This window comes from Bos indicus x Bos taurus, chromosome X, assembly GCF_003369695.1.
Source record: "Bos indicus x Bos taurus breed Angus x Brahman F1 hybrid chromosome X, Bos_hybrid_MaternalHap_v2.0, whole genome shotgun sequence".
In the NCBI taxonomy this organism is placed as follows: domain Eukaryota; kingdom Metazoa; phylum Chordata; class Mammalia; order Artiodactyla; family Bovidae; genus Bos; species Bos indicus x Bos taurus.
The window spans coordinates 59,174,385-59,201,763 of NC_040105.1; the positions used below are offsets into that span (position 1 = coordinate 59,174,385).

General features: G+C 41.9%; 1 protein-coding gene and 1 non-coding gene across 5 annotated transcripts in view; both read right to left on the reverse strand.

Moving 5' to 3' along the window:
• CHST7 (carbohydrate sulfotransferase 7) overlaps positions 1–27,002 on the reverse strand; it is a 78,667-nt gene extending 51,665 nt beyond the window's left edge. The window contains exons 1-3 of one of the 4 annotated variants that reach the window (XR_003509850.1): positions 25,315–27,002; positions 23,782–23,868; positions 125–749 (exon numbers count right to left, since the gene is read on the reverse strand). Coding sequence is in view for 2 of the 4 variants with exons in the window: in XM_027535152.1 (XP_027390953.1) it covers positions 25,346–26,806 (1,461 nt within the window). In the remaining 2 variants the exon portion in view is untranslated. Of the gene's footprint in view, positions 1–124; positions 750–23,781; positions 23,872–25,314 lie in introns of those variants that run through there. The other 3 variants (XR_003509851.1, XM_027535151.1, XM_027535152.1) reach the window with 3 other exon arrangements.
• TRNAE-UUC lies at positions 20,838–20,910 on the reverse strand. The gene has a single exon. It is a non-coding gene; the product is annotated as a tRNA-Glu (tRNA).
• Positions 27,003–27,379: the final 377 nt, after the last annotated feature.

A 27,379-nucleotide genomic window follows, 5' to 3' on the forward strand; every position in this document is an offset into this window, starting at 1 on the left:
CTACAGTTTCTCTCATAGTCCTTGTATTCCTCTATATGTAGACTAACTGCTCCTTAAATCGTGCAATTGAACTATATCATAAAATCTGCTCCCTAGAAAAATAAAGCAAAAACAAATCTTGTCATTAACAGAGTGACTCCAGAATCATTTAATAGTATAATTACAAAAACATCAGATAGAACAATTTAAAAGCAAACATTTCCTTCAGTTCATTAGGGTTCTCCCACCCCAGGAAATTACTTTTAAAAAATCCATTTAGGGGTGGGGGCCAGGGGAGCTATTTGAAGAAGAGCTGGATGAGTCAGATTTTAAAATACACCACCCAGATCTTTTATTTAATATTAAGTAATTCAATCAAGATACACAGGACTGCACTTGGCCCGTCTTCACATTGATGATTTGTCCAGGCACCTGCTGATGGGAAATGGTACCAAATCACGTCTTTTCTTTGTTCTGAGAATGCCTTGTTGAATTGACTCCAACAGAGGCAGGGTCAGGCTGGGAACTAAAGCTCTTCCTATTTTATTGCCATAATTATCTGCATTGCACTGTCACTTCCTTACTGGAAACTTCGTTTCAACCAATGTGTCAGTCATTATTTAACAGCTCATGATATTCCTGTTCCAACTGCACAGCAGTTGGTACCAAGTCAAGCCCCAGTCTCTGACAGTGTGATAGACTGCCCCCACAGCGTGGCTTCTTCTAACGCTGGGACCACATGCTGAGTGTCCCGGTCTATGGTGACTGACCTGGAAGGAAAGAAACAAAGGATGTTTGAACTTCAGAATACAGAAATCCACAGATGGAAAGCCTGTTGAACTTTGACAATATAAGGCCTCTTAAATATGAAACCTGTAATCTTCCTTACCTAAGCTGCATTATCAAATGCTGTAAATCCATACAGAATCAGTATTTATAATTTCTGCTCGTGACCCAAAAGGCGTTTGGGGAGGATAGACAGGAAAAAGATGGGGGCTCCTCTTATAGTGTGACTGTGCTTTCTGCAGCTGCTGCTGTGGAGTGCTTGTTGAGGAGAACTTTCTGAGACCTGCTGGGTAGAGTGGGGTAAGGGCTGGGACTGAAGCTGTATCTTTAGGCACCAACCATGTAACCATCCAGGGCTTCCCTGGTGGCTCAGAAGGTAAAGTGTCTGACTGCAATGTGGGAGACCCGGGTTCAATCCCTGGGTCAGGAAAGTCCCCTGGAGAAGAAAATGGTAACCCAGTCCAGTACTCTTGCCTGGAAAATTCCACAGACAGAGGAGCTTCGTAGGCTACAGTCCATGGGGTCACAAAGAGTTGGACATGACTGAGCGACCTCACTTTCTTTATGTAACCATCCATCTTTCACTTGTGTACCAGATCATGTGTGAAATCAATCATTCCAACCACTATCAGCTGTTCTGTAAAACTGAGGCTGTATGTAAGCAACGTGTCCAGCTTCCCACCTTTGTGGGATCTGGGCTTTTTTCCTTTCACTAAAACACAGTGCTGTATCACTTTATGGGAGCAGCATGAACATGTTCTGCCACCAGTTTCTGGCTTTCCTGTGATTCTTCCTCTGATCCTGGATATGTGCCAAATTTGACATTCTTTTTAATTTTTATTGTTTTGGGATAAAGCCTATTAACAACATTGTGATAGTTTCAGGTGAACAGCAGAGGGACTCAGCTATACATATACATGTATCCATTCTTGCCCAAACTCCCCATGCATCTGGGTTGCCACATAACATTCAGCAAAGTTCCATGTGTTATATAGTAGGTCCTTGTTGGTTATCCATTTAAATATAGCAGTGTGTACATGTCCACCTCAAAAACCCTAACTATCCCTTCTCCCCATCCTTCCTCCTGGCAACCATAAGTTCATTCTCTAAGTCTGTGAGTCTCTTTCTGTTTTATAAGTTCACTTGTATCATTTCTTTTTAGACTCCACATACAAGGGGTGTCATATGATATTTCTCCTTCTTGGTCTTATTTTGATCAGTATGATAATCCTTAGGTCCATCCATGTTGTTGCAAATGGTATTAAGAAGATATGGTACATATATAAAATGCAATATCACTCAACCATTAAAAAAAATGAAGTAATGCCATTGATGTTATTTTCTAATGTGATGAAACTTAATAAAACTACTGATGCAGTGTTTGGGTAAGAAGCACTTTCAGGATGATTAAAAATGTACAATAAAAAATCATACTAAGCATTAGGAAAGAGCTGATTTCATAAATGCCTTGAGGCCTAATGACCCTTAGCATTCTGTTAGTACAGGTTATTTACATAAAGAAAGCCCCAGCATGTCAAATTTCAGTATAATTAAGTTTAATAAAAACCAGTTTCCAGATGGGCTGACTATGGTTCTAGGTGAGATAGAATAGATGCATTTCTCCTTATTCCTCCCACCAAGTATAACTAAAATTCTTCCCAAACATGATTTATAAAATAAAGAAAAGACTCTGAAAGAAAGGGAAAAGAAGGTAGACTGATTAGGGATGTTGGGAATTGTGGAACAACACAGCCATGAGTTGCCTGGGTTTTCTTTTTGCCTCCTCTATATCCTAAAATGGGTGCCGAAGAATCCAGCAGACCAGAAATGTCAATGGCCATAGACCATAAAGGCCCCATGAAAAGCCTGTTTTCTCTAGCCAAAGGAGAGGGAGAGGGTCAGTCTAGAAAGACAAAACCCAACCACCTCAGGAAAAAAAAAAACAAAAAAACAACAAACCCTCCTGTCAGTAGAGGGCTTCCCTAGTGGTTCAGATGGTAAAGAATCTGCTTGCAATGTGGGAGACCCAGGTTCAGTCCCCAGGTTGGGGAGATCTAGAAGAGGGCATGGAAAATATTCTTGCTTGGAGAATTCCATGGACAAAGGAGCCTAGCAGGCTACAGTCATGGAGTTGCAGAGAGTTGGACATGACAAGTGACTTAGTGTGCATGCACACATTCCTGTCAGCAGAGGCCTGGTGGGAAGCCAGGGCTTCTGGACTACCCCACCCACCTGGCAATAACCAGGTGATGCACCCCTTCTACCAGTGCACTGTCAGTGGAGGCCTGCTAAAATAGAAGACTTAAATAAAATTCAGAGATTCATAACATATTCAAATATACAGATAATGTTCAGGATACAATAAAAACCACCTGTCAAACCAAGAGCCAGGGAGATTTTGACTTGTGAGAAAAGACACCTGACAGATGCCAACACTGAAATGACATGGATACTGAAATTTTCCAAGAAGGATTTAAGCCACCATCATAAAAGTACTTCCAAATAAGCACAACTTGAAAAAAAATTCCTGGTAAAGAAATATAAAACAAAAATGAAAAAAGGACAAAATGGAAAATTTAGAACTGTAAAATACAATAACCGAAATTTTAGGGTTTCTCTGGTGGCCCCATGGTTAAGAACCTGCCTGATAATGTAAGGGACACAGGTTCAATCCATGGTCTAGGAAGTTCCCACATGCCATGAGACAACAGTCCAGGAGTCACAACTACTGAGCCTATGCTCTGGAGCCCAGGACATGCAACTACTGAGCCTGCATGCTGCAACTACTGAAGCCAGTGCACGCTATAGCCTATGTTCTGCACCAGGAGAAGCCACTGCAATCAGAAGTCTGCACACTGAAACTAGAGGAGCTCCCACTCACCATAACTAGAGAAAGCCCTCAAACAGCAACAAAGACCCAACAGACCCAAAGATAAATACATAAAAATTAAAAAAAAATTTAAAAGCTCACTGGATGGTCCCAGTTGTAGAATAGAGATGACAGATAAAGAATTAGAGAATCTGAAAACATAACTATAGAAACTATCCAATCTGAACAAAAGAGAGTCAATAGAGTGAGAAGAGGTGAACAGAGCATCAGAAACCTGTGGTATTACAATAAGTTATCTACTGTTCATTTTTTAAAGTTTCTAAAAAGAGAGGGAAAAAGAGATTGAGGCTGAAAAAGCATTTGATAAATATGGCTAAAAATTTCCCGTATTTGGCAAAAGACATTAAAGTACAGATTCAAGAGACTGGGTGAACCCCCAACAAACCCCCAAAGAAATCTACACCAAAATACACATAATCAAATTTCAGGAAAGTAAAGACAAAAACATCTTGAAAACAACTAGAGAGAAATGATGCATAATTTATGGAAACAATGATATGAATGTCAGTGGATTTCATATCTGAAACCATGGCAGCCAGAAGGAAGTGGCACATTGTTAAAGAGCTGAAAGAACATAATTGTCAACTCAGACTTCTATATTTAATGATATCCTTCAGAAATAAGGTGAAATAAAGACACTCTCAGATGAAGGAAACTAGATTTTGTTGCCAACAGAACTGTGAAAGGAAGTTCTTCCAGCAGAAAGGAAATGATAAAAGAAGGAACTTGAAACATCAGAATGAAGAAAGAAGAGGATAAAATACAAGTAAATTTAATAGACTATTCTTTTGAGTTTAAAAAATTATGTTTGATAGTTGAGGCAAAAATTATAACACTGTATAACATGGTTCTCAATATACAGAGAAAATATTACAAGAGAATTATAAAGGGCACAGGATAATGGAACATAAATGGACATAAAATTTCTACACTTCACTTGTAGTAAAATGTTGAGAACAGCAGGTTATGATTAGTTACATAGGTGTAATCTAAATAAGCCACTTTTGCACAGCAAAGCAAACCATAAACAAAACAAAAACACATCCAACAGAATTGGAGAAAATATTTGTAAATGATGTGACTGACAAGGGATTAATTTCCAAAATATACAGACAGCCCATATAGCTCAATATCAAAAAATCAAACAACCCAATCAAAAAAATTAGCAGATCTAAATAGACATTTCTCCAAAGAAGATATATAATGGCCAACAGGCACATGAAAAAATGCTCAACATCACTATTAGCAAAATGCAAATCAAAACTACAATGAGGTATCATCTCACTATGGTCAAAATGGCCATCATCAAAAAGTACAAATAATAAAATCTGAAGAGGATATGGAAAAAAGGGAACTCTCTTATCTTGGTGGGAATGTAATTGGTACAGCCACTATGAATAATAGTATGGAGGTTCCTTAAAAAAACTAAAAATAGAGTTATCATATAATCCTGTAATCCCACTCCTGGGCATATAATATATCCAGAGAAAACTATAATTTAAAAAGATCCAGTGTTCAATACAGCATTATTTACAATAGCCAAGACATGGAAGCAACCTAAAAGTCCATTGACAGATGAATGGCTAAAGAAGATGTGGTGTATACACACACACACACACACACACACACACACACACACACACACACTGGAATATTACTCAGCCATAAAAAAGGATGAAATAATACCATTTGCAATAACATGGATGAACCTAGAGATTTTCATACTAAGTGAAATAAGCCTAAGAAAGACAAATATCAAGTGATATCCCTTATATATGGAATCTAAAAAAAAAAATAACATACAAATAGACCCACAGACATAGAAAACAAACTTATGGTTACCAAAGGGGAAAGAGAAGGGGTAGGGGAGGGATAAATCAGGAAGTTGATTTATACACAGTACTATATATAAAATAATCAACAAGGACCTACTATATAGCACAGGGAATTAAATATTTTATAATAACCATTCTAAAGGAGATCAGCCCTGGGATTTCTTTGGAAGGAATGATGCTAAAGCTGAAACTCCAGTACTTTGGCCACCTCATGCGAAGAGTTGACTCATTGGAAAAGACTCTGATTCTGGGAGGGATTGGGGGCAGGAGGAGAAGGGGACGACAGAGGATGAGATGGCTGGATGGCATCATCGACTCGATGGACATGAGTCTGAGTGAACTCTGGGAGTTGATGATGGACAGGGAGGCCTGGCGTGCTGCAATTCATGGGGTCGCAAAGAGTCAGACACAACTGAGTGACTGATCTGATCTGATAAAGAAAAAGAATCTGGAAAATATAAGCCCTATACTATCAATAATTACATTAAATATAAATGGTCAAACCCCACAAATATGGTATACAAAAAGACCAACAGAATGATTTTAAAAACATGATCCATCTATATGCTCATATAAAATATATATATATATATATAATTCATTTCAAATATGATATAGTAGATTGAAAGTAAAAGGATGAAAAATATAACCATACAAATATTAATTAAAAGAAATGAGTAGCTTTATTAATATTAGATAAAATAGACTTTAGTAAAATGTTCAACCCACCAAGAAGATGATAGCAACCCCAAATGTGTATGTGTATAGCAAACAACAGAACTTAAAATTCCTTGAAGCAAAAACTGAAATAGAAAGGAGAAATAGACATATCCAAATTTATAGTTAGAAACTTCAATACCTCTTTCTGAGCAATTGATAGAATTACTGCACAGAAAATCAAAAATGATAGAAAAGGACAAAGCAATACTATCAATCAAATGTTTGAATTGACATTTATACACCATTCCACCTAATAAAAGTAGAAACATTGTTCTTCTTAAACATATATCAAATTATATATGAAATTCTTTTTAAACATATATGAAACATTCTGTACACAAACCATATCCTGGTTCATAAAACAAACCTGAACAAATTGAAAGGAACTGAAATAACAATACAGAGTGTGTTCTCTAATCCTGATGCAATCAAACTAGAAATCTATAGCAGAAATATAGGGGGAAATTCTCCAGACGTTGGAAATTAAGGAATATATTTCTAAATAGTCCGTGGGAAGTTAACAAAAATATATTAAATGAAAATGCAACACACCAAAATTTGTGACACATGCCAAAGCAGTACTGATAGGGAAATTTACAGTATTAGATGCTTATATTAGATAAAAGGAAAGGTCTCAAACCAATCATCAGAGCACCCACCTCAAGAAACTTACAAATTTAACACATTGACTAAATTTAACACCCTTTCATGATAAAAATTCTCAGTAAACTACAGATAGAGAACTTCCTCAACTTAATTTTTTTTAAATCTACATAAACCTACATCTAACCTCATTACTTATAGGCAAAAATTGAATATTTTCCCCTTAAGATTGGGAAGAACACAAAGGGATCTGCACTTAACATGCATATTCAACATAATGCTAGACGTTCTAGCCAATTAAATAAGGCAAGAAAAAGAAAAACCATATTTTTGGAAAGGAATAAAACTGCCCCTATTTGTGATTATATGATTATGTACATAGAAAATTCCTAGGAATGAACAAAACAAACTCCTGGAACTAATGAATTCAGCAAATTTGCAGGTTACAAACTCAATATTAAAAATCAATTGTATTTATATATACTAGAAATGAACATTTTTAGAGCAAATTTTAATACTCATTTATAATCATTCAAATTAAATACTTAGGTATAAATCTAACCAAAGAACTAAAGGACTTGTATGCTAAAAACTACAAAACACCAAGAAAAGAAATCAAACAAGATCTAAATCAATAGAGATATATAACTATGTTTGTGGATTGGAAGATTCAAGTAAAGATGTCGTTTTTCCTGAAATTGATTTATAGGTTTAATAATATTCCTATCAAATTCTATCAATGACTTTTACACATATAGAGAAGCTTATTCTAAAATTCACATGGAAAGGCAAAGAAATCAGAATAGCTAAAACCTTTTTGGAAAAGAATAAAGTAGGAATAGGGCTTCCCAGGTGGTGCTAACAATAAAGAACCCACCTGTCAATGCAGGTAGATGCAAGAGACATGGGTTCAATCCCTGTGTCGGGAAGATCCCCTGGAGGAGGTCACAGCAACCCACTCCAGCATCCTTGTCTGGAGAGTCCCATGGACAGAGGAGCCTGGCAGGCTCCAGTCCATAGGGTTGCAGAGTCAGACACAACTGAAGTGACTTAGCAAGCTAGCAAAGTAGGAATAATCACTCTATTCAATACTAAGCTATATTTAACTATATTAATCACATGTAATGCTGGTGAGGGCCAGATAGTTCAGTGAGGGAAAAAAAGCCCATACACAGACATATATATGTGTATGGCCAACTAAATTTTGACAAAAGTGCAAAAGCAATTCATTGAAGGACAGACAGTCTTTTCAACAAATGGTGCAAAAGCACTTAGACATCCGTAGACAAAATAACAAAAAAACCTTGACTTGAACATCATACTTTATACAAAAATTAACTCAAAATAAATCAGAATTAAATGTTGATATAGATAAGCTTATCCTAAAATTTATGAGGAATGGCTAAATAAAAAATATATAAAACTCACACAAGAAAACAGGAGGAAATCCTCAGGGCCCCAGGGCTAGGCAGAGTTCTTAGACATTACGTCAAATGTACAATACACAAAAGAAAAAATGATAAATTGGATCTCATCAAAATTTTTTAACTTCTGCTCTTGCAAAAGATCTGGTTAAGAAGATTAAAAAAAAAAGATACAGTCTGAGAGAAAATATTTGCAACCACATATCTGACAAAGGCCTTTTATCTAGAATATACAAATGACTCTCAAAATTCAAGAGTAAAAAACAATCCAGTTAGTAAATGGGCAAAACATCTGAATCAACATTTTTCCAAAGAGAATACATGGATGGCAAATAAGCACATGAAAAGATGTTCAGCATCGCTAGCCACTAGGAAAACAGAAATTAAAACCACCCTGACATACCACTTCATACTTATTAGAACAGCTAAAATGCAACATAGTGACAAGACAAATACCAAATGCTGATGAGGCTGCAACAAATTTCCCTCTCAAAGATTGCTGATGAGAATGTAAAATGGTACAACCACCCTGAAAAACAGTTTGGTAGTTTCATATTCTTTTTGGTAGTGTCTTATAAAACTAAACATACATATACCACACAATCCAGCAATTGCACTTCTGGGCATTCATCACAGAGAAATGAAATTTTACATCCACATAAAAACCTATACACAAATATTCATAGCAGCTTTATCTGTAATAGTCCCAAACTGGAAACAATCCAAATGTCCTTCAAATGGGTTAATGGTTAAACAAATTGTGGTACATTCATATTATGGAACACTACTCACCAATGAAAAGGAATGAATCAATGGTTCAGCAGTAAAAAATTCAGCTGCACTCAATACTAGAAAAATAAATGACCCAATCAAAAAAATGGCTCAAAGAACTAAACAGACATTTCTCCAAAGAAGTCATACAGATAGCTAACAAACACATTAAAAGATGCTCAACATCATTTATTATCAGAGATGGAAATCAAAACCACAATGAAGTACCATCTCATTCCGGTCAGAATGGCTGCCATCAAAAAGCCTACAGACAATAAATTCTGGAGAGGGTGTGGAGGAAAGGGAACCCTCTTACACTGTTGGTGGGAATGCAAACTGGTACAGCTACTATGGAGAACAGTGTGGAGATTCCTTTAAAAACTGGAAATAGAACTGCCATATGACACAGCAATCCCACTGCTTGGCATACACACTGAGGAAACTAGACTTGAAAGAGACACGTGTACCCCAGTGTTCATCCCAACACTGTTTACAATAGCTAGGACATGGAAGTAACCTAGATGTCCATTGGCAGACGAATGGATAAGAAAGCTGTGGTACATATACACAATGGAATATCACTCAGCTATAAAAAAGAACACATTTGAGTGAGTTCTAATGAGGTGGATGAAACTGGAGCCTATTACACAGAGTAAAGTAAGTCAGAAGGAAAAACACCAATACAGTATACTAATGCATATATATGGAATTTAGAAAGATGATAATGATGAACCTATATGCAAGACAGCAAGAGAGACACACATGTAAAGAATAGACTTTTGGACTCTGTGGGAGAAGGTGAGGGTGGGATGATTTGAGAGAATAGCATTGAAACATGTATACTACCATCTGTGAAACAAATGACCAGTGCAAGTTTGATGCATGAAGCAGGGCACTCAAAGCCAGTGTTCTAGGACAACCCAGAGGGATGGGGTGTGGAGGGAAGTGGAAGGGGGTTCAGGATGGTGTGACACACATGTACACCCATGGCTGATTCATGTTGATGTATGGCGAAACCCACCACAATATTGTAATTAGCCTCAAATTAAAATAGATAAATTAATTTTTTTTAAATCAAATAGTTTCCTAAAAAAAAAAAAAATTGGCTGCAGTGTAGGAGCAACAGGAGACACAGGTTCAATCCCTGGGTGGGGAAGATTCCCCTGGAGGAGGGCATGGCAGCCCACTCCAGCATTCTTGCCTGGAGAATCCCATGGACAGAGGAGCCTGGCAGGCTACAGTCCATAGGGTCACAAGAATCAGACATGACTGAAGTGACTTAGCACATTGATGACATGCAAAAACCTGGATAGATCTCTAGAGAATTATGCTCAATGAAAACAGACAATCTCAAAAGGTTATATATTATGTGATTATAATATAAGGTATATTATATTACACATTACATAATTATGTATATTTATACAATGTATATTATATATTATATAATTATATAATATATAATTATAATTGTATAATATATTTATATATTATTATACAGTAATTATATATTAATATATAATATTATATGTTACTATATTTATATATTATATATATAATTATAATCATTTAATATTATATGTTTATATAATGATTATATATATTTATATGAGTATTATATATCATGAATATATGTGATTATATATATTATAATCATATAATATTATATATTATAACATTCTTGAAATAATACATTTGCAGAGATGGGGAACAGATTAGTGTTTGCCAGGGAAAGTAAGGTGAGGTATGTGACTATAAATGGGTAGCATAAGAGAGTTTCTTTTTGCTGATGGAACCATTCTGTATCTTGATTGTGATAGTATTTACACATATGTGGTATAATTGGACAAATCTATACACATAAATACACACAAAATGAGTGAATGTAAAAACTGTTGAAAACTGACTAAGGCCTGTAGATTGTACCAATGTCAATCTCCTAGTGTTGATACTGATCTACATCTAAGATGTGTAAGACATTACCTTTGGGAAAAGCTGGGTGAAGGGTACACTCTATCTCTCTGTACTATTTTTGCAACTTTCCATGAATCTATACTTATTTCAAAATAAAAAGCTTTCCGCAATCACTCTTTATGCAATGAGTTTAGCTCTCCATTGGGGTCATTTTAAAGATCTGAGAACAACCTGGCAGTAACTCAGGGTGGCTGTCTGTCTATAACCAACCAAGTGCTAAATGTTGCCTGATCAGAGCCCATGTCTCGACAGACATTTATAGAGATGCTATCAGTCCAACCTCCAGACCCATAAGTACTCTTTAAATCCTTTTATTAAAAACCTTATTTAAAGATTTTTTTTTAAAAATCTGCCTGAAAAGCTGCTTTTCATAAGTTCAGATTTTTTATAACATCGCCCAGCATTACAAGGTGGGAGGAGAGAGAGACGTGTGTGTGTGTGCTCAGTTGTGTCTGACTCTGCAACTCCGTAGCCCACCAGGCTCCTCTGCCCATGGGATTCTCCAGGAAAGAATACTAGAGTGGGTTGCCATTTCCTACTCCAGGGGATCTTCCTGACTCAGGGATCAAACCCACATTTCCTGCATCTCCTGCATTGGCAGGCGGATTCTTTACTACTGCGCTACCTAGGAAACCCATAGAGAAGAGATAGGTGCCCTCAAAGATATATTACTGCTTCTGGGGTCTTTGAAGAACAGTTCTGAAGTCCTGCTGAGCCAGACAGGGCACAGGCAGCAACCCCACCAGGCCCTTTCTTTACACTGGAAATGGATTCCCATATTCTGGGTTTGGTCTCAATTTCTAAATGTTACTGCACCAGAACAGGGTGGCTCAAATACCTTACAGTTCTGACTTCACCTCCAAGTAGATCCTATAAAAACTCTCAGTTAATTTCCTACCATTTTTCATTACTTTTTGGATGTGTTTAAAACAAACATTTCCATGAATTCTTAGTGTGATGTTCCCCCAAATTCTTAAATCCTTTAGATATAGGATTAAGAATTTAACTCCAGACCCCACTCTTCTTAATACTATAGGGACTGATTTATTTAGAGCGATGAAGTATTCAAGTTTTTGTGCACAGTTTAAAACTGAACTCTCAGGTTATCAGCCAGTTACAGTTGCCAAGAATATAGCTTTGCCCTTTTTCCCAACTGCTAGATGTTTAATCATGTAGAGTTAAATTTTAAGGTACTATATTTCTTGATCAAAATGATTTCTTCTTGCTCAGCATCTGGGGAGAATGTTTGCTACTGCCTGAACCACCTGAAATGCTGTAGACCCTTCTGGTCACTCCTAAGTCAAAACTATTTAAAGACCTATGATAAGAAAGAATAGATAATTTAAAAAACTATCTTAGTGAAATTAATTTCCAGAATCACAGAGACTTCTATATATTGTTTTGTGATGCATCTACAAATGGTTCTTTTAATATGTGGCACTGAAGTGTTGTCATTCCCTAATACTCAAATTAATTCACAAATTCACTTGCACTGTTAAAAAACAGACTGTTCACTTAAAGATAGAAAGTCATACTCCCATGAATTGGGTGTATTTTATCTCCTTTGCTATAGTTCCCTTGAGTATTTAAGTGACCAGCCAGGCCCTAAATACAGCTGGTTGACCTACTAACAGCCTCACTGCCATTAAAGGGAAGTTTTCATTCCAGGCTGCAATTGCTTGCAGTTGGCTTGGCTGAGGCTCCCTCGGTGGAACAACTCAGGAAAACACTCCTAGCATTTTAATCATACTTTTTTCAACCTTCGAAGCTGGGATGGGGAGGAGGAAGAAATAATTTCCTGCTGGCTTTCAAGGTTGACAACAGAAGATTCGGCCAAATGAATTTGCCTCTCTCTGGCCTTCTTGGCCCATTTCACGTTAGGTAGGCCTGGGTGTCCCCAGTGGCTCTGCCAACCTGCACGGGCACCTCCCTCCCTTCCTTGAATTGCACTAGTTCTCTTCGCCCTTCTTTCCTTCCAGTTTTTCTTGGTTTTGCCTGTCCCTGCCTACACACTTGTGCCAGTTAGTTGCCCCATGTTCCCCACCAGAAGCCACTTCACAGATGCTAAAGACGTCAGTGCCGGGACTTGGCACTTGGGCTGAGGGAGCTGAGGTTTCCGGGTATTCAACCCATCCTGTTATCACAGGGGAATTATTTTCCAGCCTATTGTAATAGCCTTCCTTCCAGACCTGCAGAACAAATGGGCCGAGGATAGGCCTTCAGCCTCCTTTTCAAGGGCAAAAGGTTCTTGAGCGGGGTGGGGGGGAGGGTCATCTTCCGATATCCTATTCTGGAACCGTAGCCTGTGGGTGATGTTACCATCTAAGCTTATCTGTTAACCTGGGTTAAGCTTTCTTCACCTTCCTGTTTTCACCTCAAATCGGTGAGATGCAGTGCCAAGGAAAAGGGAAATGACTGACAATGTTTGTGACAATACAGCCATTAAGTTGTCTTTTTTTTTTTTTTTTTTTAAGGGAGCTGCCTAGGGATAATGTTAAAATAATACTTGAAATACCAGCTATGTCAAAGTGCAAGCATTCTCTCTCTGTGATTGTGAAGCAAAATGGAATAGGAAACATTGAGTTTGCTAATATAAAGCAAGCCCCCCTTAAACAGCCTAGAAAAGTACTTTAAGCAGTATACATGCTATAAATCGTTTCCAAACTTTTAATCTGAAAAATTAAGTGGCAGTGGCAGGGGGCACCAGTCTATCTGCATTAGTCAATAATTCAGTCCTACTTAATACAACTCTCCCTTCAGGTGAAAACAGAGACTTTTTTTTTTTTAAACAAACAAACAAAAAGCCATGAACAAACAAAACTCTTGCCTGGGAAGTAAAGGGAGAAACTAGGGGAGAAGCCACCAGCCCATGTCCAAAGCTGAGCCACACCCCTACCCCTCACTACTCCCAGTGGGAGAAGAGGACTCACTTCTCTACTCCAGAATTCAGAGTAAAACCTCATTCCATGTGATTCATTAGCAAAACCCCAGAGTCAGCCAGTGCAGAAATGAAATGGTCATTATGAGAATAAAATAATTTTGTCTTTTATTTCTTTTATTTTCTTTTATTTATTTTAATTTTATATTTTATTTCCACTTTTATCATACCCACTACCGGCTAAAAATTACCCAAATTTTTTTAGCTCACTTCAGAACAAAAGGAATGTACTCCAAACCAGCATTAATAAAACTTGGGAAGAGGTGAGTTTGCCTCGTTGACTTGGGATTTTCCTTTCCTTTGAGCTGCTCTGAGGCACAATTTTAATTAGCATACATAATTGCTTTTGTGAGTCAAGTCATCCCCAACTTAAATAAAGGAACAGGAGTCAGTATTTTATACTATCTATTTGACTGCCCAGTTGCAGATATTTGCCATCTACCAAGTAGGGGTGGCAGGGGCTAGGAAGTACCCAGAGCTTGGACCTGTCATTTAGGCAGCCCTTTAGCCCCTACAAGGCTATAAGTCAATGGAGTGGGGGGCGCTAGGGCTGCCCCCAACATCAGCTTCAGGATTCACATGTTAGAATAGCTAGTCAGAGTACAGAGTCTTTGGGTCAGCCCAAGTCTAGCCCATCACTTCTGGTTCTATCTCCCTTCTGAGACATCAAGGCACCACCCTTTCCTAGAACTATCTACAGTCTAGTGGGGATAAAATGGTGCCATGACCAAGTGTAGGTTCACTCCCAAAGGACATTCTCCTCTCCTGGGCCCACAGGCTTGCCAGAGATTGCCATACTTAGGAGCAGGAGATGGATTTTTCCTGAGCTCAAAATAATTTATCTTCCCCTTTGACTGTGGAGAAATAAAAACAAATCTAAAAGGCATTTAATAATGCTGGGAGTTTTGTTGTTCTTTGGGAGGGCCATGTGTGTTTATTTTTAGCCAACCATCTCCTTTTTTGCAAAATGGTCCCCTTGGCAATCCCCAGCTTGGGGGATGGGGTGGGGAGTGGAATGGACAAAAAGGCAACAAAGTTTAACTTTTTTATTGTTTGCAGAACCTGAAATATATATTGTTTTCCTTTCTTGCATCCTTGTTATTGATAATCCTTTATTAGAGGAAGGGAGAGCATCTATTTTATTGCTTCTAAAATCTGTATATTTAACATATGCCAGTTCTAGGCTGTTTGAAAGGAAGTCCTATTTTTAAAACATTATCTTGATGTTAGTGTTTTTGGCTTGCTGTTCTCATAAACTCTCTAAGGCAGTAATGAGTCCTTTTTGGTAATGTCTGGTCTCAGTCATGGGCAAAGTGACCCTCAAATCCCTGAGACATTTTTCCTTGATGTTCACCTGAGCTGTACGTATGTCAGGACTGCTTCAACCTAGTTTGCAGGAGGCTGCTCATAACTTTTCCCAATCCATAATCTTTACAGAAGAACTCAGTCTCCAGCCCCAACCTGCTCCCCATATTTTACAAATGCTTTTGTAATGCTCTATTTCAGCCTTTCAGTTAAGCTGGTTTCTTTGTTTCCAGCCTGCTGGTTACCAAGACCAAACCATCTTAATCACGCAATATTAATCTGTCCACGCCAGCCCTCTATGCATTTGGATTTCAGGCCAGATTTGGGGCTTCTTGCTATCAGGGCCCAGAGATCTCTCTGTGTCCTCACAACACTCCTGTGCCTTCCGGGTCTCTTTCTAATGCTGCTACCTGAAGGTTAACATTTTAACAGAAAGGGCTTCCATTCCACGAGTAAAAAATAAGTCTACAGACTTCCCAGGATTTCCCAGGTGGCACTAGTGGTAAAGAACCCGCTTGCCAAAGCAGGAGACATAAGAGACGTGGATTTGATCCCTGGGTCAGGAAGATCCCTGGAGGAAGGTACTGTGACCCACTTCAGTATTCTTGCCTAGAGAATCCCATGGACAGAGAAGCCTGGCAGGATACAGTCCATGTAGTCCCAAAGAGTCAGGCACGACTGAAGCAACTTAGCACATGGACTTCCCAGGTAGTCCAGTGGTTAGGACTCTGCACTTCCACTGAGGGGGGCACAGGTTTGATCCCTGGTCAGGGAACTAAGATTCCCCCATGGCACGTGGCAAAAAAGGTCTACCTCAGTGGTTATCTTTGGAATGTGACTCTACAGCCCAGCCCCCTGCTGCATGCATTCCAGGGGAGGGGAATCTGCTCGCTCTGGTGATCACTGAAGTCAAACAGGGTGGTTGTCGTCCACAGCCTCTTAACCCCAAAATTTCAAAACATTCACTATCAGCTGCTTCTCTGACATCTTTTCAGCACCCAGCATGACGGCCTCTCATGTGCAGAAGGCCAGATGCCGCTGGCTTGGCACCTGTGGGCTGGAGGAGAGCTGAAGGCTTCCTGTTCCCATGAAGACATCACTGAGCTTGGTAACTTTTCTCCAACTGAAACTGCTTCCTGTTCAGTTCTCCAATAGTTCTCCACTTCTCTGTGCTTTTGAACTTGGGCCAGCACTTTTTCTTAGTTCCTACTGTTTTTTGTTTTTTTTTTTTTTTAATATTGCACCTGAGCAGAAACTTTTGGGGGGAGGGGGGCATACCATGGTGGTGTGTGGGCTCTTAATTTCCCAATCAGGAATCAAACTCATGCCCCTAGCATTGGTAGCATGCAGTCTTAACCACTGGACCCCAGGGAAGTCCTTAGTTCTTTCAGTAGAGCAATTTCCTTGGATTCCACTATGAAGCGAGAGGATGAGGGGCCAGAAGACCCATGGAGACAGAAGTTCATTTATTAACCACCTTTTTTGACTGGACACATAAAAGGAAGGCCCATTTGGCTTTTTTTAGTTTCAGTCTTTCCTGTGCTGCTTATGCTGAGAGCTGAGAAAAGAAGTACTGAGGAATTTTAAGCCAGCTGCTTATAAATGTTTTTTAAAAGCATAACCCCCAACTATTTATATTCCATTTGTATTCATGGGAAACAAATCCCTGCCCAGACTAAAAAAAGCCTCTTTGAAAAACCCCTCTGAATCCTGCGTCAACAATGTAATAGGCACTTCTGCCTGCCACTCCTGCCCCACACAATAAAGAAGGCTCTCAGGAATACAGTGAAAGTGTATAGAGTTCAATCTTATTTAAAAGCAGCCTCAGTTCCCCAGTGATAGTGTCCCGAAATAGCTGAAGTTCAAGTCACTGAGTACAATCCCCTGTAGCAGTAGTGGAAGGTCAGCTTAATAAGAAGCTTGCTACAACCTGACAGCCTGTGTAAGTGTGGTTTTATAAAGGGATGACATTTAAAAATATTTATTTATTTATTTATCTTTGGCTGTGCTGGGTCTTTGTGAGTGAACACAGGCTTTCTCTAGTTGAGGCAAGCAGGAGCTACTCTCTAGTTGCGGTGCATGGGCCTCTCATTGCAATGGCTTCTCTTGTTGCAGAGAACAGGGTTTAGGGCGTATGGGCTTCGTACTTGTAGCACATGGGCCCAGTAGTTGTGGCCTGTGGGTTCCAGAATGTAGGCTCTGTAGTTGTGGTGCATGGGCTTAGCTGCTCCATGGCATGCGGGATCTTCCCGGACCAGGGATTGAACCTGTATCCCCTGCATTGCAAGGTGAATTCTTAACCACTGGACCATCAGGGTAGACCAGGATGATCATTTAGATTTCAAAACATGTCTAGTCTTTCAAAAGAATCACAGAAATGACACTTTGCAAATACAGGTGCATTGAAGAAGGACTAAGAAGTGAATTTCATCTTGGCATCTGGTTACCACAACCTGAGGTTTGCAGAAATTATTCACTGTCTGAGATGAACTGTAGGGTCAGAGAGGGCAATGGTGTTGGGAAAAGGATTTTCCATCCATCATACTAGCCACATTGAAAAAAAATAGAAAAATTGCTGAAAATTGTTGCTGAAAGTCTAAGAAACAGACACTCCAAGAAACACCTGGTGGGGGTGGAAGTTGGTGCAACTTTCACTGCAGTAGCTTCTCTTGTTGCAGAGCACAAAATGTAAAGAAGCCTATATACCTTATAGGTATATAAGTGAAGTGAAGTCGCTCAGTTGTGTCTGACTCTTTGCGACCACATGTACAGTAGCCTACCATGCTTCTCTGTCCATGGGATTTTCCAGGCAAGATACTGGAGTGGGTTGCCATTTCCTTCTCCAGGGGATCTTCCTGATCCAGGGGTCAAACCCCAGTCTCCCACATTGTAGGTAGACACTTTACCATCTGAGCCGCCAGGGAAATCCATATATACATATATGTGTGTGTGTACATATATATATATATATATATATATATATATATATATATATACATATCCTATATACTCATTCTTCTATACTGCAGAAAGTTTTCTTAGGGATGTACTTACATGTACATTAAAATGTAATTAAAATTAGAAATGCAATTAAAAATGTAGCAATGAAATGTTGGGACTAGGAACTAGTTAAATATGTTACAATACATTCTTACAATGAAATACTAGATAGTCATTAAAAAGAAGATAGGGGAAGTTTTTTTTACTTTTTAGGTTTTATTAGTTTTATTTCGGGAGAAGGCAATAGCACCCTACTCCAGTACTCTTGCCTGGAGAATCCCAGGGATGGACGAGCCTGGTGGGCTGCCGTCTATGGGGTCGCACAGAGTTGGGCACGACTGAAGTGACTTAGCAGCAGCAGCAGCAGTTTTATTTCTGTAACCTTTAAATCACAGCCCACAAATTAGATTTTGTCACAACTGGATTTAGGGATGGCAGAGGAATCAAGTTCACTATTTTCTGAAACACTGACACACAAAAGGGGAGGGAAGAATTACTTAGCTAAGGTTATTCACAAAACACCATCAGAAAAATCCATAAACAAAAGCTAAATACTTAATCATTATGATTAATGCTAATCGGTAAAGGATTCTAAATCAATTCACTGGCATAAAGTTTCTTGTTTAAGTCCACGAATCTTTCTCTAAACATTACTGATCCTTTGCTAAAGGATAACTGGATGATTTCAGCAGTATCTTATGACACAGCTAGCTGCTGGAATATTCCAGAGGAAAATGGAAAATAATTCTGTAAGAATGTGAAGGCAACAATTAGCAGCCAATATTCTCAGTTCAGTTCAGCTGCTCAGTCATGTCCGACTCTTTGAGACCCCATGGACTGCAGCACACCAGGCCTCCTTGTCCATCACCAACTCCCAGAGTTTACTCAAACTCATGTCCATTGAGTCGGTGATGCTATCCAACCATCTCATCCTCTGTCATCCCTTTCTCCTCCTGCCTTTAATCTTTGGAAGCATCAGGGTCTTTTCAAATGAGTCAGCTCTTCGCAGCAGGTGGCCGAAGTATTGGAGCTTCAGCTTCAGCATCAGTCCTTCTAATGAATATTCAGGATTGATTTCCTTTACGATTGACTGGTTGGATCTCCTTGCAGTCCAAGGGACTCTCAAGAGTCTTCTCCAACACCACACTTCAAAAGCATCAATTATTCGGTGCTCAGCTTTCTTTATAGTCCAACTCTCACATCCATACATGACTACTGGGAAAACCATAGCTTTGACTAGATGGACTTTTGTTGGCAAAGTAATGTCTCTGCTTTTTAATATGGTGTCTAGGTTGGTCATAACTTTTCTTCCAAGGAGCAACTCTTTTAATTTCATGGCCGCAGTCACCATCTGCAGTGATTTTGGAGACCTCCAAAATAGTCTATCACTGTTTCCATTGTTTCCTCATCTATTTGCCATGAAGTGATGGGACCAGATGCCATGATCTTAGTCTTCTGAATATTCTCAGAATTTCCAATTATCAAAAGCATATACAATTTTAATCTAGGAAAGTCAACTTTATAAAATTAAGTTTTTAGATTCAAAAGCACCCCACTTTAACTGGCACAAGAATACTGAAAATAGTCCCTAAAAATATCACTAAACAATTTATAGAAAGAAAAACATTCCCTTATATTTAATAAATGTAGTTGGTAATGGATTCTTCAAAACAGGTGATATACATGCTTTTAACTGATGACCAGGGACTGTTTGGTGGGTGACTGAGAGAGGTGAACATACTCAAAGGCCACATTCTCCCCATTGCTCAGTTTCAAGTACTTGTCCAAGGTAGTGATTACCTTGTTATTTAGAATCTGGAACTTGTGAATTCGAATTCTCTCCACCATCTTCTTCAAAGGCATGTTTTTGATAACTTCATCTTTGCCGTCATGTTTGTGGACTTTAGACAGATGACAGCAGAAATCCAGTATGGCAAAATGCCTCTCCTTGTCACCCAAGAATGGTGGGAATGTAAATTGGTGAAGCCACTATGGAAAATGGGATGGGGGCTCCTTAAAAAGTTAAACATAGAACTACCATACGATCTAGCAATTCCAATCTTGGGTATTTACCCAAAGGAAATGAAAACAGTAACTCAAAAAGATATCTGTACTCCCATGTTCACTGCAGCGTTATTTACAATATCCAAGATATGGAAATAACTATGTGTTCATCCATGGATAAACAGATAAAGCAAATATAGTATCCAAGGAATTACTATTCAATCATAAAAAAAGAATGAGACTGCCATTTGTGACAACCTGGATGGAACTTGAAGGCATTATGTTAAGTGAAGTAAGTCAGAAAGAGAAAGACAAACACTGTATAATCTCAGTTATATGTGAAATCAAGCCCTCTACTCCCTTCCTAAAACCCATGAACTCACAGATGCAAAGAACAGACTAGTGGTTGCCAGAAGCAGAGGGTACAGGGGGCAGAGGTTGAAACGGGTGAAGGGGGTCAAAAGGTATAAACTTCCAGTTATAAAATAAATAAGTCATGGAGATGTAATGTACAGCATGGTGACTAAAGTTAATAATACTATATTGTGTGTGTATACACACACATACACACACACAATGACCATGTCACACGGCTTGTGGGATATTAGTTACCTACCCAGGCATTGAACCTGGGACCTCAGCAGTGAAAATGCTGAGTCCTAGCCACTGGACCATCAAGGAATTCCCATATACTTTAAAGTTATTAAGAAAGTGGATTTTAAAAGTTCTCATCATAAGAAAAAAACTATGTAACTATGTGTGGTGATGGACATTAACTAGACTAACTGTGGAGATCTTTTGCAATACATATAAATACTGAACCATTATGTTGTAACACCTGAAAATAATATAAAGTTATGTCATATCTCAATTTTAAAATTTTAAGGAGTTAAAAAGATTTAAGTACAAAAGGGCTTTATATTTCTGTTTGAATTTGCATAAAACATTCCTAGACATACATCACAAGAAACATAGTGATTACTTCTATGAAGTGAGCCTGTGTGTGTGCTAAGTCACTCAGTCGTGTCCAACTCTTTGCAACCCCATGGACTAGCCCACCAGGCTCCTCTGTCCATGGGATTCTCCAGGCAAGAATACTGGAGTGGGTTTCCATGGCCTTCTCCAGGGGATCTTCCCAACCCAGGGAGTGAACCCATGTCTCTTTCATCTCTTTTATTGGCAGGCAAGTTCTTTTCTACTAGCACCACTGGGGAAGCACTGAAGGAACGTGAGAGGGTGATATATAGAGCCATGATTAATTTAAGCTGTTTTCCCTATTGCCATATTAACTCTGTACAGCTGTGTGGTATTTCACAGCTCCAAGTTCTTCCACATGAATGACTGTGGCAGACAGTTCACTGCTCGTCACCCTTTTAGTCCCCATCCTGATCTTGATCCAGTGGCAACAGCTCAGCCCAGGGCATGAAGCAAGACTGGTCCAAGTTGGTGACTCTCAACTTTGGCTGCACTGTACAATCCCCTGGGGAGCTTTTAAAACATCCCAATAACTGGATCCCACCCCAAACCAATTATATCAGAATCTCTGTGGACTGAGCTCTTTTAATAGCAACATTAAAAAAACAAACAAACCCCAAAAACTCCTCAGGTGAAGGTAAAGCTCAGCCAGGGCTGAGAACCCACTGGTCTAAGCCAGTCAAGAGGATGCCTTTCCCTTTCACCAATTACTGGGTTAGGTCAGACCATGTGACCCAGTTCTAGTCAGTGAGACATAGAAGGAAGTCAGCTGGGGTAGGGGCTTCTGGGGAAGGTTTTATAACCAGATTGAAGGCGAGAGAGACATATGAGGGAAAACTGCACCCCTTACTAACCAGCTTCCTTCTTTTCTGCATTTTCACAACCCTGCATAGTTGGGTGAGGAAGTGATGCTTCTTGCTGAGGCTACCATCTTGTGACAGTGGGAAGATAATTTGATGAAGGAAAGCCAAGAAGATGGAAAAGATGGAATAGGCCTGGCTCCTTGGTGACTTGGTTTGTTGCTACAATTCCCACCCAGACCTGAAAAAAAGTGCACTGACCCCCCACCCTGCCAAATCCTGGCTGTCAGGTCTGGAGCATCCAGAAGCCACTCAGGTTAATTCACTTCTGAGCCAGGGGCATGCTGCAGGGTCCCAGGTGAAGGACAGCCATGGGGAAGACGGCCCTAGCTAGAGTCACAGGCTCTCCTGTGTAGCTGTTGTTGGCAGTGCTCAGGGATATTTTATTGGTTTTTTCAATATTAGTAATAAAGCTAAATGTGGTTCTCACCCTAGACTAGCCACTAAACCTGGCTGTAGTAGTGCCAAAGGTGTGCCAGGAGATAGTAAGTGGGGGCAGATGAGGGTGTGTTATAACGGAGAGATTCTGAGCTCTGGGGTCTAACACCACTGTTGCCTGACCTTCAGCAGCCCAGGTGTGACTTTGGGCAAGTTATTTGATTTCTCTGAGTCTTTGATTTCTCATCTATAAAACCGATAATATGCCGTGATGAAAGAAATGCTCACATATGGCAGTATGGGGAAGTCCTTCTGGTTTATACATGATTTAACTCAAATGTGACGCTAACTAAAACAGCCTGTTTGTGGCCTATCAAACATACACTGTTCATCTACTTTATTAATGAAAAGGGCACAGAAGTAAAGTATTGTCCATGTTAAAAATAAAAATTAAATGTCTCCCTTCCTGGGATACCAATGCTGGTGCTCCTTCCATGATGACTCACTTCCCAGGGGCTGAGGCTGTGTAGGTGCTGATTTTTTTTTTTTTTAAAACCTGGACAGAATGGATTCTTGACTTGCTTAGTGTTCTCTGTTCTGAAAAAATATAAAACTGGGCTGAAAACCACGTTTCTCTGGAGAAGTTCTTCAGAGTCATCCGTCTTCCTGTCTTCTGGGCTATAGTCCTCAGTTTGGCTCAAATAAAACTTTTTCTATTCCTATTATAGATTATTTATTATTTTTATTGGCAGTCATAACAATGATATAACCACTATGCCTAACTCAGTGCATTGGTACCTAAGGATCCATCCCCTTCCCATCCCTAGAGTGAAATGTGACAGACTTTTGGAAACTCATCAGTTGGCCAATAACATTATCCTTCTAGGAACCAGGAATACAAGCATTTTAATAAATCTATTGATTGGTGGTGACATGGTGCTTGCCTGATAATTCCAGCAGAAAGGCCGGAGGAAGGGTTCAATCACCAGAGAATGAAAGAGCTTAAAGCTTGTTCCCAAATGTCCCTGCAAGCTTGCAAAGGAAGCCCCAATTGGCTGTTCCAAACTCCAGCACCAGTGTCTGGCCCCATAGTCACTGCGATCCACACAGACTCTAACCTCCTAGAGGATGAAGACTTGTGGCCTCGAATCCTACTCTCAGTTCACTTTCTTACCTCACCCCAGTCAGTGCCAAATGTTAGTAAAAATGGAAAAAAATAACACTAAAAATTTCTGGGAGACTGTCAGCTCTTAAAGCCATAAAACACTGCAGCAATTTGTCCTCAAGAGATGGCCCCTCAGACCCATGAAGGAGGGTTGGGAACCATTATGTTACTTACATCTGTAAACACAGGATTAGCAGATGAAAGGATGATTTTGTTAAAAAGCGACAAGTTCCAAGTCACCCGGTGCCTTTTACCTTCACTCTGCTTAGGAAAGAACACAGACTTTCTAAGCAATTACAGAAACTAAGAAAACCACTTGATCACTGGGAGAAAAATCAGCTTCCATAATCACTCTGCAACCCTGGCTCTATTAACAGCAACAAAATCCATCTTCATTAACATCTTCAACTTTGTCCTCAGAGCTTCATCCCAGAGGAATACTGAATTACACTGTAAACTAATGAATGGAAACTTAAGTCACTTCCGCCCAGCCCACGATGCTTTTCCTCCTCTGGACTGCACCCTTTCAACTCATACAAAGTTTGGGGAATCACATTCCTATTCCACTCACTAGACTCCTGAGGTCAGCATCATGCAGAACAAACTTCCCTCAGCCCAACGAACAGGCCATAGGCTGACCCAGATACTGAACACATTTTGAGATCATTTAAGCCCCATTTTGGCATCTTAGGATAGCTTTGGATATATGCTTTACACAGAAAGAACCAAAAAAAAAAAAATGGGGGGTGGATATCTTTTCACAAAGATCCTTCTGCAGTCACAGCCAAAGATGTTAATGCCCATCCAAGGTTCCATTTCTCCAGGGGACGGGGCAGAGTTGGGGAAGCCCAGCCCAGAGGTTCTGTCTGCATTAGAGGAAGCAGATCAGGCAGCTTTTGTGAGCTAATGTGAACGGGATATGGTCAAATATCCTGCGGGCGCCAGCAATTGGGGGCGGGGGTGGGGGGAGTCACCAGGGGAAATCAAAATCCATTCCCGGCCAATACACCAGATCCTGAGACACACACACATACACGTACAAAAACTGTCCCAAGAGAGGCCTGACTACGCCTGTTTGCTTGGTAAATCCAAAGGAAAGCCTCCGAGTCTGCTAGTCAGAGAGGCAGAGGCAGAGAAGAAATATGAAACGGATTAGGGGCAGGTAGGATAACAGTGACTAACTTTCCCTCAAATCCTGCTTTTTGGTTTTCTCTGTGCCTGCAAACACTGCTTCAAAAGGTTTCCCCATAGGACAGAGTGGCCTCAAGATTAAATGATAATGATGGACCTCAAATGGTCCACGAAATACTATACTTTTCATGTCAATTCCCAATCTCGAGCTTCATTGTAACTTTCAAACCTTCGCTACTCCGCTCAGACCCCTCCTCCCTCTCCTTTCCCCACTCCCTCATTCTCAACAGACCATACTACCTCTTACTTCAGAGAGGAAACAGAGTGCGGAGGCTTGGGTCCCGCCTCAGCTATTAACCTCTACCTTCTCAGGGTCTTCCTCTGAGAAGGCAGGTGGCTATTCTAGAGATCCAGATGACTCTCCCAAATGCTCCCAGCTGGGCTTACCCCACTGCTCGGACCTATTTTCACCCGCTGAGATCCATCTGAGACGGCATCCCTCCCCTTCCCCTGCAGGCTGATCCAAGCTCCCAGAAGACCCTTTCCTGTCCCTTCCCTGACCCGGGGCCACCTTACCCGGATCCGTCCCGGGGGCGCGGGTGGAGGGCTACGTGGCGCTGTCCGCCTCGGTCTCCGGCTGTGTCTCCTCGTCCTCAGGCGGTTCGACATCGCCGTCTTCCCCACTACGAGGGTAAGCCAGCAGGCGCATGGCTGGGGCGCAGGCGGCCTCCACCTGGCGCACCTGCTCTCGGCTCAGGCGCTCGCGCCAGGCGTGCACGGCCTCGCGGGCATCGCGCGCTGACAGGTGGAAGGGCCGGTCGGCGCCATAGGCCGCGCCGCGCGTCATGTTGAGCGCGAAGGCGTCGAGGGCTGCGAGCGCGCGGAGCCCGGCGAAGCGTTGCAGGCGTCGCAGCTGGGCGCGCGGCTGCTGCACCAGGTCCTCGTAGCGCAGCCTTAGGTAGCGGCGCCGCAGCCAGGTGGGAGCGCCGCGCGCGAACAGCAAATCGCGCATCCAGGCTTCGCAGATCACCTCGAGTGCGCCGGTCAGGAAAAAGTCGGCACGCGGCGCGGCGGGCAGCGCGCGGGATGCTCCCCCGGGGCGAGCGCCCACACCGTGCGACAGCAGCACGCGGTGGAAGCGGTCGCCCCTCTGGCGGGTGCGCAGCACCTGGATGCTCTCGCGCAGCAGCCCCTGCCGGGACTTGAGACGCGAATTGTGGACAGCCCGCGGGTCGCGGAAAAGCTGCACCACCTTCAGGTTGAGGCCTGGGTCGCGCAGAAGGGGCACCAGCACGCCCAGGTCGAGGAGGCGCACGTCCTTGATGACCACAACCGGATACTTGTGGCACTCGGCCTCCAGGGCTCGGAGTGCCACGGGTGGGCAGCTGCGCTCGCAGGCAGCGTCCTCGACGAGTCCGACCTCGGCGCGGGCCCGGGGTCCGCCAGGGCACAGCGGCGGCGAGCAGATGACCTTGTTGGTCCGCCAGCGAAAGAGGGAGGCCGTGGTGAGATTGGCCGCGTCCGGGGGCCGCGCGGCAGGGTCACCGGGCGGCGCGTACAGTTGCAGGACTGAGAAGTCGCAGCGGAAGAGCGAGCGCAGCATGTCTCGGAGTGCGCCCTGCAGGCTCTCGGCGTCGCCCGGATACAGCGCCTGCCACAGATGCCACATGGGTTCATACAAGTAGAAAACGTCCGGGTGCTGGTTAAAGAGCTCTCCCAGGAACGATGAGCCGGTGCGCCAGGTAGCGTGCACGTAGATGTGCTGCTTTTCGCGAGACGCAGCCTCCCCGATGGCGCTGTTGAGGTTGCCCGGAGACCTGGGGGACCCGCCAGCGCCCCCCTCTGCGGCTGGCCGCGCCTCCGCGCCCTGCTCGCGCTCGCCCGCCGCCGCCGCCTCCAGGCTCCACACTCCCAGGCTGCGCTGCAGGCCCGGGCAGTGTCGGGCGCCCTTGTCCCCGTCGCGGCCGCCGTCCAGGACCGAGGGGATGAGCAGAAGCACCAGCGTGTATAGCACCAACAGCAGCGCGAACTTGCAGTACTCCCGGCGCCGCCGCCGCCGGCCCTTCATCTTTTACCTAACCACTCCAGAGCGGGTGGAGCACCCTTCCTCTCTCCTTTCTCGGAAATCCCGCCCTGAGTCCGCTCCTCCGGCCTCTTGAGACCCCTCTGCGCCGGGAGGAGCGGAGTCACCAGGGCCGTGCATCCACAAGGGAAACTCTGGAGGCGGTGGTGCTGCGTCCCTGCCCTTTCCTGGCTCAGCCCTGGAGAGCCGCCTATTGGCCGGCTTGAAGCGGCCGGCCCCGCCTTCCACCCGGCAGCTTCTCCCCACCTCTCTCTCCGCTTGGGCTAGCTCTGTCAAATCTGGGCGGGGTTGCCCTGGGGTGGGGGACGCCAGCTGGAGGCGCATGGAGCCAGACCCCACCTTTCCCCAACCCCTCCTTAATGAAGTCAAGTCTTCATGAACTGACTGCAGGCAAGGAAGGGGCTTGTGTGTACAGAATGCACCCAGTAACAGGACGTGGACCCCACCCGGACAACTCCACTGCCTCTCCTATTTTATGTCCCCTGCTTGGCCGTCTCTGTCATAAGCAGACCCTCCTCCACACTATTTAGAATGGGGTCCCTGGTCACTATCTACATC